Source organism: Lolium perenne, chromosome 3 (genome assembly GCF_019359855.2).
Source record: "Lolium perenne isolate Kyuss_39 chromosome 3, Kyuss_2.0, whole genome shotgun sequence".
NCBI classification, from domain to species: Eukaryota; Viridiplantae; Streptophyta; class Magnoliopsida; order Poales; family Poaceae; genus Lolium; species Lolium perenne.
Genome location: NC_067246.2, coordinates 6599292 through 6610523, shown reverse-complemented (window position 1 = coordinate 6610523; position 11232 = coordinate 6599292). Strand labels below are relative to the sequence as shown.

Sequence of the window (11232 nt, the reverse complement as noted above, 5' to 3'; positions counted from 1 at the left end):
ATCATCTTTTAAATTTTCTTGCCTAGATTAGAAGGACACGTGCAACTTCTTTTCTTGCAGTAACATGACATTTCTAACTATATACTGTGTGGATAAATTTACTTGGTAATTGGCAACTGTATGAATGTTTTTTTTTGAATCAAAAAATTTGTAATTATGGATGAGATACATGCATATAATACTTAGTCCTCGCTTACTAAACTGTTGTCTGACTAATGACCTTGAATTTCTGAGTGAACTGTATGTATCTGTCGGTATTTCAAAACACCCATAGAACGGCGCCAAGTTAGTACTTCTGAATACACCCTAGGTAGTGATGATGTTAGTGCAGTGTACCTGCTTTCTTGTTTCCTCTTAGTATATATTTCAATAATATTTCTTCTCTGTCATTCATAACTTTCATGTTCTATTTTGCCTTTGGGGGCTTGTTATTTTAATGGATGGTAATGTATGTCCATACTTTGCAGGGTTGCAGGGTAGCAGGGTAGAAAGTGTAGCTGGAGTTGGCTGGATCCGGCGTGACCTGGCCGTGCGTTGTTGCGGCTGCTGGGCTGGCTGTGGCATCCCTCGCCTCGCACGAGGTGGTAGGCCCTGTCCTCCCTTGGCCTCTTCTACCTCCCATTACCTCCAGGGGTCCCTCTATCGTGCGATGGCGGCGAGTTCAACGCACCTCTGCCATGGTCTTGTTCTACGCCCCGGTATTTTAGGTGAGCCCCGACATGGAGCACTTAAAGGAGGTGCTAGGGAAAGTTGGAGAAGATCTAGGAGCCCAAGATGTCCGGTCTTGGACGATATGCTTGCACATCACCTCTAGGTAGAACTTGAGCAGCCCTTACTGCTTGTCAACTATGTGTGTTGTACGACTGCCATACTTATTTTACTCATAGGAATGTTAAGAATTTGTGAGCATTTCTTGTTTGTTGTCCTGTAGGTAATTGGCGAGCTGAGCCTTCTTCGACCAGTAGTGCCGTGGCGCTCGCGAAGGGGAGAAGTAGATTCGGCCTTTATGCAGCAGCTGCAGCAGGGGAGGAGCATTGCTGGTTAGGAGGGAGAGCCATAGCTGTGGAAAAAACTAATGCTTTTTAAAACCTGAATGGATGTTGCTTCTCTGTTCTTATCTGGGCAGACTGCCTGTGTTAAGTAGCTACTATATATATGTTGGAATAGTCTAGCTTGGTTAGTGCTTGGGTCAGTTTGGCTTCGGTGGCTGCTACCGTATCATTGCAATGTAATTTCCGCGGTTTTGGCTTTGGTCTGATATGCACTCGTTTTATCATGATTTGTCATCAATTGTGTAGCTATCGATTATGATATCTTCATTTTGTAGAACTGTCATTTTGAGGAGTGGCCAATACCGACCTAGGCATGATCTAGGTATTTTGGGCATTTCCTATGGCATTGATTTATGTGCGAAAAAAACTTGTGTGTTTGATAACTTGATTCTTGTGTATGTGATGCTAGCTGTGTATGGATCCTGTATAGGAGGAGCACCCCGTTTAAACTAGTTACTGGATTTTTAGGAAACTAATCACCGAAACATTTTCAGGAAACTAATCACCCAAACTTTAGAAAATTGAATAGGTGCATAAAACGCATGAATTGCGGTGGGAAAAATGCTAGTTCTTAAAATAAAGGAAAGCAAGGAAAACCAGTCCCTATCCAAGCACACGGTGGGAACAAAAATTCCTTTTATCTTCCATCCTGGGCGCGTGGCATAAATTGCTCTGGAGTTATTGATCTTCCAAATAAACTTACGCCCCAATAACTGGAAAATCAGGCGTCCCTCCGGCCACCCGCATTTTTCCTCTGAACAAGATTAATGCTCCCCATAATTAGCTAGGAGGTTCCTTATTTGAACTTTCTCCACATCACCAATCCGTGGCAACACACGATCTTGACGGTCCATCAGGTAAAAGCATCTCTTTCATTGTGATGGATGGATGGATTGGAGCCGAAACTGCCGGCAAGAAATAGCGGGAAGTGAAAAGCGGCAACCCAGTATAGAACGAAAAAAGTGGCGCCATAGTTCCAAAATTTTGAAAGATACCTCTACCTTTGGCCTCCTTTAGTAGTCTATAAATATGAGATGGGGTTGAGCCAACGCGTGCGTCGGGTGTGACGACTTAGACTTAGACTTAGACTTAGACTTAGACTTAGACTTAGACTCTTTACTCTTTACTCGTCGACAAACAGAATTCTATGGTGTGCACATTTGTGATTTGGACAACTGAATCATCCCATAGAAAAAGCATTCCCCCTCTAGTACCAATGGCTGGGCGTGCAGCGAAACTTTTCAGCCGGTTTCCTCCAATGTAAGAGGTGTCGAAGGAGGAGATGGAGCTCAACTTCGTTTCTTGTAGACAGACGATCTGACAAGAGGAGGAGGCGATGGTTTCATGTACAGTATCCCGGCGGTCTTGGTCGTTAAGCCCCCTTACATTCCAGCCCAAAATATTAAGGAGTAACTCAATCATCAAACAAATGAGGCCCTTGACAAATAGCACAATTCATAGAAGATAGCATTGGAACAACAAGCAGCAGCAATCTGGGACGCCTAGCAGCGAACATTTGCAGGCCCAGGCAGCAGAAAGCTGGAACAAACTCAAAACGACAACCTTGCCGGCGCCCAGGGACAAATCCCAAACCCTGGAACATCCTCCAGAGGTTGGGAAGGGCAAAGCCAGAGCCACAACTACAGACTACGAACTGACAGAAACATGGAAGGCAGACTAACATTGGAAACTATGGGGCCACAAGCACAGGAGCAAGCTGATCAAACAACAGCAGTTGCGTCGGCAGATTCTGCCTCGGCATCTTGATCGAGAGCCGCCACGCCACCCTGCATCAGCAGCGCCCTGTCCACCTCCTCTTCCTCCGGTGTATCCACCTTGAACAACATCCGCATGGCCTTGATCACACATCCTCATGAACCTGCCCTTTGAAGTGCGCCACGAACTCCTCCATCGCCTGCTCAGTCACCTCCTCGCCATCCTTGATGATGCCCAGGCCCCTACAGACAACTGCCTCAGCCACTTTGGCCACTGGAGCAGCCTTGCGCTTGGCCTTGAGGCGTGCGCTCGTGCGCCGGAGCGAGAACGCAACAGTGCGCATGATGCCCACACCAGCGAGCGTCTTGCGGTGGCGCTGAGTCCTCACCGGCGGCGAAGACAGGGGCGGAGTCAGCAATGGCTGCTGCCCAGCCCTGAACAAAGTCCCAACCGTCGATGAGAGGCGCGTAGGTGATGGTTCTGGTGTGCGAGTGATCGGGCCCTCGACAATGAATGGCGGTGTCTGCTGTTGCGGCGAAGAGCCGAAGCCAGGTGGCTGGGATCCTGCAGAAGATGAGGATGAGGGCGCCAGGAAGTGGAGAGCCCTCCTTGCTCCTTCACTTGGGGACGCCGCCGAGAATGGCGAGAGCTGCACCTGCGTGACAGCAGCACCCCTGCCACGCGAGAGCAGCAGCAGCGGAGGGCAGCTGCCCTTGGATGTTGGTGGAGAAGGGCAGACCGCGGTCGGCGAGGAAGGAGGGTCCGGAGTTGTCGGCGGCGTCCGAGCCGCCCTGCAGCGGCGTCTGCTGGCGCGCGGAGAGGCAGATTAGGCCCTGTTGCGGCCCCTGACATGGGCTGCAAGGGCACCCTCCATGTCCTCCATGCCCTCCTGGTCATCGCCCTGGTCACCGAGGGTGCTGTCGTCGCCCACATGGTCGTCGATGGCGCCGTCCTCACCCTCCAGGACGCTGTCAGCGTGCACAAGGCCCGGCGCCACGAGCACCATGTCAAGCGGCATGCCTAGAGCAAGCTCCTGGGGCTACGGTGCCTGAACCACAGGCAGCGGCTCCACCTGAGCCAGCTGGAGCACATGCTCAGCACTGGCGCCTCTGCACCTCCATCCATCACGGTCATGGTTGCTGGAACACTCTCGTTCATGCCCCTGGTCTTGTCACGTCCCCGAGCGTTGCGCGAGAGGCTGCGCCTAATGGTCTCTCGCCAGCCTCTGGAGCTGTTGCGGCCGCGTCTGTCGCGATCATCATCATCATCGTCCATGTGGCCCCTGCCTCTGCAATTGTCGTCGTCTTGGAGGCGCTCCGTGCGATCCCTCATCGTCCGGTCACCGTCGACGACGCCCCAACGCCAAGTGAACTTCCCAAGCATGGGAGTTTCCTCCGCCATCATGTCCTCGACAATGTCGAGGTGCACGAACACGATGCACCTACGCTGCAGGCCACGCCGGCCACGCTCCCGCACCCCAAGCGCACCAGCAGGCCCAGGGGGCACCTTGAGCGTGGCCTTGGACCGCTTGCTGGAGAGGAGCGGGTCGGCGAGATGGAGCAGGCGAGGCGGTGTTGGGGCTCGGAGCAGGTTCTTGCGGGTGGCTGCAGAAGCGGGCGGTGACCCGAGCGGAAACACCGACGGTGGTTGGGATGGGCGGAGAGGCCGGCGGCGCGCGGGTCACGGGGCGGCTCCAGTCTTCCATCCGTCCGTGAAATGAAAAAAAAAGAGGTTCGGAATCCTATCAAGGATTATCCCCGAGCAAGTTTGATTATCAGGTTTCACACGACTGAAAACGCCTCCAGGCAAGTCGGTAAGGATTATTTGCTATTTGCATTCAAGAACAGGAATGCCAACACACAAACCTTTGCTATTTGGATTCAAAAAAAAAAACCCCGAAAAGAACACATCACGTCAGTGGCAATACTTTGGTCCAGCTCACAACATAGGACCTGACGAAACTGAACCTCAAATAGAGGGAAAGGAAAATGCAGAGCAAAGACACAACACAACACATGCCTGGTAACACTTCCAGACGAGATGATGATACCTTTGCCTATCTTTGTTTGAGCCCAGATAGAAACATGGAATGGAATCGACAGATTGCTCATGTTATTTAGATATACGAAGCTTGGGTTGAAGGAAATATTTGACACCTTCTTCCAGTTCCAATTGCTCCCAGGATTTTGTATCCATATGTAGAACCTTCAGACTTTGTGGCAAGCTGACCATGTCAAAAGGAAGCTTCTTCAGCTTCGGACAACCTTCAATCTTCAGCACCTCTAGGGATGGGAATGTCACATTGGGATCTGCAATAGTGACCAGCGAATTGCAGACCCAAAGAAAAATGTGCTTGAGGCAAGGAAATGTCTGGAAACTCTCTTGTCCACTCCACACGTTGTCAGCATGATAACTTGTAAAAGCCTTGTGCATGCTATCATTGATTCGTACATCGAGTTTTTCAAGGCAAGGCAGATACATCGCCCAAGACAGGTGCTCTAGCTTGGTGCAGGCTATCACTGTCAAACAAGTGAGTCTTGGAAATACAGATGCTGGAGATGTTCCCATCCATTTTGCTGTTGTCAGTGCTTCCAAACGAATCATGGTCAGGTCACTGAGAATACCAAAACTGTAGGGTTGTTGTCCAGGCCTCTGTATTAATGTTATATCTATCGCATCTATGTCGCCTGCAATAGTCAGTTCACACAAGGTCGTTTGTGCGAAGTTCAATGATAGAATATCATAGAGATGGAATTCCCCTTTTTTAGCAGATGGTACCAGACTTAAAGACCGGATGGGTAGGTCAGCCACATCATGAAGTGATGTCCATGCATCCAGAAGTCCTACTGATGTACCAACAACTTTCAAGTGATTAAGTGTGCCCAACTCTCTAAATACATTAGATCTGATAGAATCAGACACCCACATAAGATCCACGTGTATTATTTCCAATGCTTCAAGTCTAGATATGACCTCCTCTGGTATTATATTTATGCGAGTGCGCTGCAGGTACATGAACTTGAGCTTAATGAGGTTTCCAAAGCTGTGAGGCACTTCCTGTATCCCTCCATTAAATGACAAATCGAGATGCTTCAATTCTGTCAGGTGACATAAGCTTTCAGGTATCCCCTTGAGTTCATTATTGCTCAAGTCCAGATATGTCAGTTTAGTGCAATTCACAAGTACTCCACCTATTATTGTTTCATCCAAATTATTTCTATGAAGGCATAACACCCTCAGTTCCAGCGGATAACCAACAGAAGGAAGTTTCTTCATGTCATTGAACATTAATGAAATGTATTCTGCACTCCTCCAAGGGATGCCAAAATTTTCATCTGGCCCAACTCCAGCACTGACAAACCACTTGCCATTGTTCTTACCGCAGCCACAAGAGATCCATAAAGACATATCACGAATCACATCATGTAGTTTGACACGATAATTCAATTCTCCAACGCCCTCTAACAGACATGCACCTGTAAGGTCGCTCATCAGACTATAAGCTTTTGTGTAGGGACTTTGTATGTCCCCCACATCCACTAGACCTAAGCCAATCCAGCATTGAGCGAGCTCTTCCCTATGAATCTTATGATCCTCTGGCCATAGTGCACAAGTCAAGAAACAGTTCTTCAGTCTCTCGCTTTTCAAGTTATCATAGCTAAACATGATCTTTCTGAAAACTTCTTCCTCCATCTTCAGTGGGTCTTCATTTGTGTCAATGCAGCATGACTTTTTCATATGCTGGATGGCAGAATCCCATTGATCCGGACGAAATTTTCCATACATTGCCCTTCCCACAGTTACCAAAGCTAAAGGCAAGCCCTTCATTTCAGTCACAAGTATTCTTGCACGATCTTCAATACCAGGAGAAAAAATAGTTTCGTCTCCGACCTTCTCTCTGAATAGCTCCCATGCCTCAATCTCCTGCAGATATGGAACTTGAATCTGTTTTTTCACCTCCATCCCACCACAAACGGATGTAAATCTTGTTGTGAGCACAACTTTTCTCTTGAGTTTGCTCAAAGGTTCAATTCCAAGGGGAAGTGGCAAGCCAACTGTTTCCAGATCAATTCTTTCCCAAAGGTCATCCAACAGTAACAGAAAGCTTTTATTCTCCAGAAAGTCATGAATTATACCACTTTGGTTTCCCACATTACCATCACCTTTCAGTTTGAGCTCATCTAAAATTTGAGTTTGGACCTTCGACACTGAACACTGGCTGGAGGCTGTCACCCATATAACAGTCATCCTTCCTCTGAAAAAGCCTTTGATTTTTTTCAGAAGATGTGTTTTTCCCACTCCACCTGGACCCCAGATTCCAATTACACCCAAGATGGGATCATCCTCAATGAGACGGAGAGTTTCTTCTATCTTCAAGGCATAAAAAACCAGACATAGGTTAGTACTCAGAAAATGGGTTTATGACCAGGCTATATATTCCAAGAAAATTTGAGTTTTTACACAAATCAACACTTACCGAACGTGACCTAGAAAATTTACTTGCTGCATCATCTATAGCACCTTTCCAGGACCTTGCATCCATTATTCGATGCATTGCCTTCCCATAACGTACCAGTTCCGATGGCAGCCCATTTATTGCCCGTACCAGATTAGTAGCATGTGGCCCGATGTTGGGATTAGAATAAAGATCCCCTTGGTAATTTATTGAATGTCTAAATAGCTCGCGCGCTTCCTCCTCTTGCAAAATAGGCAGTTCAATATCTTTGTCCACACCCATCAGATTACCTACGGATCTGTATCCTGATAGTGACATGATTACCATTTTCCTCTTCTTCTCTCCCACGAATCCAAGAGGATATGGAACGCCAACCGCTCGAAGGTCCAGATTCTGACAGAGGTCATCCACAATCAGTAGGAAATTTTTGTTCTCGAGCTGTTCACGTATCCTGGTGGCTCGAGTTGCCACATTACCATCCTGCTTCATACCGAGCCTGCTTATGATTTCAGATTGAATATTTGTTACCGAGCAATCACTAGGGCTTGGAACAAAGATAACAAAATCGAAGAGATTTTGTTCAAGAAATGAATTGTTGATCTTCTTGAGGAGATTTGTGTTATCATCTTTGTCTGGACCCCACATTCCAACTATCCGCTCATTGGGATCATTGCTCTTAATGAACCGGAGAGCATCCTCAAGAATAACCTCTCTGCTTGGCGGTATTGGAGCAGGATCTACAAGCATACGCTCGACAGGACATGCATCTGGCGCACGTGTGATATTATTATCATCTGGTACACTACCAAGAAGTGATTTCACCTCTTCCAGTTCCTCAACCGCTCGCTTACTGATCTTATAGTTTCCCGAGCAATTTGGGGAGCAGCACCCACACAATCGGTACCTCTGAGTGTACCGCAGACGGTTTGCCGCTTCATTAGATACAACTCTATCCGTTGATTCCAGCCATAATCTTGTCTGTTCTCTTAGCACGGCGTCCAAGGAATTCCCGTTAGCTCGAAACGTCTCTTGGACCCCTGCCCGTTTGCGTATCAAATCCTCAGTTTTTATCCTGTGCTCCCTCACGCTTGTGCCAGCGGTGAAGCAATATAATACATGTTTTGCAAAACGATTATAGAATGGAGTTATGATCGTGTTGATAGCAGCTCCGCACCAACCACCGCAAGGTGCCACTGCTTCCATTTTAACCGAAGAAGAGACACTGCAAGACAAATGGTGTGGTTCAGTTATCGATTATACAAAGAAAAACAACCAATCAATAAACGCTATAAAAAATATGGAAACAACATCTAATGGAAAATAAATGCAGGTTTACAATATAGTGCAGCATGCAGAACCAAAGGTACTCAAGTTAAAATTTTCATTTCCTCCATGAGTTTGATAGTGGCAATGAGAACATGGAAAGTCGTTAGCTATTTATATAGCTGGAACCTATAAACATGAAAAATAAATACATAACTGAAAACTGTAAAAAGAAGGACAGGTTGTTCTTATACATGCGACTAGATCACAGGAAACTAGAGGTAGTGGTTGTCTGAAGCAGTGTGCTAATTTCTCTGAAGTTAAGACAGTAAACACCAACTGACAGAAAGCAGTGAACATGCTCTGCATCAACTAGATGCACCAAATCAAAGCTTCTTTCTGAACTAAAAAAATCAGGGGACAACGGCATAAAAAATGATATCCCACAGAAATCATAGTCGCCTCAAACCGCGGTGCGATGAAAACGGTCAGGCCGTAGGGGTTACTAAATCCAGCATCAAGCAAATGCAAAATATAAACATGGCACTTTGCCATGCTAAACAACTGGAAGGATGGCAAATTCTCCGGATTTAATTCTCAAAAGGCAAGACACTAGAAACTACTAGAGTAGCTGTTTAGGTTCCAAACTCCGACTAATTCATGTTGCCTACAGTATATCTCTAAGGACACACAAGTTTTCTAGAAATAAGACATCAGCATATGCCCTGCCAAAAAAAAGGGCTGCATCTGAGACTAGCACTATGCATTCAATGAGAAACAAAATGGTGTCTTTGCATGAGTTCTACCAAGTTAAACTTGATCTACAAGGTCGGTTTGCGTCAGCCCCAGCACGTAGCAGCAGCACAGTAACATAAGCAACACTAGCAATCCATAAAAAAAAACAAGACCACCAGGGCGGAGCCTGGGGCATCAGTATTAAGGTAGAAGGTATGTGAGAACCGTAGCTAAACCACGCGAAATATTGCGTCCACATGATTCGAACTGTGGCCAGCCAAGAGACGCCACTGAGCTACTAGCTCATCCACAAGACTAGCAATCCATGGAAGGAACAGCATAACGAAATGCAAATCTGGTATCACAGACCTAGCAAGAAGAAGGAAATCACGACTGTTAACAACAGAAGCTTACATAATCTGCCCCGATTCAGGCTGGTAGGTGTCGCTGGGCAAATCAGTCAAACAGAGGCAATCTGCCGCTGGGCGCAAGAATACTCCAGGCCGGCGGTGCGGAGAACGTCTCCCGGCGGTGGTTCTCTGCCGGGAAGGGCGTGAAGGTGCTGACGGCCCCGCAGTACTACCACCACCTGTCCGCCACCGCCGGCGCCGGGCCAATCGCCGGTGTGCTAGTCAGATCGATGGAGAGGGGCGGCCTTCCGCAGCTTAGCTGCGGCAGCTAGCCAGCTACTGGTCGTTTTGGCCCTGACGTCCCCGAAGGGCGGCACGGTGGCGGCGAGCCGGCGACTAAGAAATCCTATGGCGGGGAGGAGAGGAGAGGAGAGAGACAATATGCGGAGGGATTCACCGGAGAGAAGTGCACATCGTCACACAGCAAGATAATAGTATGGTCATATCGAGTTGTCCTAACTGCTGAAAAGGATGATCAAACATATACTCCTACAATAGTTGTCCTAACTCCTACGCCGTATCTGAAATAATTAACCCTGTTAGATGGAAACGTATGCTTGATTAGACTAGCAGGTTGAGAAGGATTAGTTTCATGACGCTAGTTGCTGATTAGTATACTTCTGAATCTGGTAGGTTAAGCGTCTTCGTCCCTCATCTGTAATTGATGCTAGTACTATATCAAACTATTACCTTTATCGAAAAAAATCAAACTATTACCTACCAATCAGTATTGAGCATCGGTGGACAGCATGTGACAGAGACGGGCAAGAAAAATATTACCTGCCTGCCATTCACTACGGGAAAAAAAACCGTTGCCGTGCGACGCGCCTTTGCCATGCGGCTGTGCACCTTTGCCGTGTATCAGCAAAATAGGGCGCACAGCAAAGAACATTGCACGGTAAAACTACTGACGACGCACGGCAAAGAAGGTTGACACGGCAAAGACATAATTCGGCGCACGGCAAAGAATAAAATCACGGCAAAAGTCAGAAAGGCACACGGCAAAGGGATCACACGGCACTGCAGGGCTTTGCCGGGAGCATCAACCTCACGCACGGCAAAGTATTGAAAAAATGCATGGGGATTGCTGACGTGGTTTACCCCACGTATCACCTGACCCACACCAACCATATCATTGCTGCCCACCCATTATACCCACGCTCAGGCCAACCACACACCCTTTATCTCCTAGCTCTCACCACACACACCAACCGTATTATACGAGCGGGGGTACTGAGAGCCCTTGCGCGCGCCGGCGTCCTGGAGCATGGCCTCGTCGGCCAGCTTCGATCTCCGGCGCCTACGCCTTCTGCCCCTCGGCGGATGCTTCTTCCCTGCCTGTCCCCGCCGGCCCCTGAACCATCAGTCGACGTCGACGAGCCGGCTAGCGCCGGCACTCCGTCTGTGCGCGCTCTTCTCCTCGACCGGCGTGGCCGCGGTGGCGAGCGCGGGGCGGAGAGCGAGCGCACGGCGGCGCGGCGACATGGCGGAGAGCGAGCGCACGGCGGCGCGGCAAGTGGCCGCGGTGGCGAGCGCGGGGCGGAGAGCGAGCGCACGGAGGCGCGGCGACATGGCGGAAAGCAGCCTATGGCCTCGGCAC

At 48.4% G+C, this 11232-nt stretch overlaps 1 protein-coding gene across 1 annotated transcript; it reads right to left on the bottom strand.

Annotated features, from left to right (window-relative positions):
* Window positions 1-4623: 4623 nt before the first annotated feature.
* On the bottom strand, window positions 4624-10309 carry LOC127325583 (probable disease resistance protein At1g61300). Its single transcript, XM_051352363.2, has 3 exons — window positions 9637-10309; window positions 7246-8446; window positions 4624-7139 (listed from the first exon to the last, which is right to left on the bottom strand). The coding sequence occupies exons 2-3, from the start codon at window positions 8425-8427 to the stop codon at window positions 4881-4883; spliced, it is 3441 nt and encodes a 1146-aa protein (XP_051208323.1). The 5' UTR covers window positions 8428-8446; window positions 9637-10309; the 3' UTR covers window positions 4624-4880.
* Window positions 10310-11232: the final 923 nt, after the last annotated feature.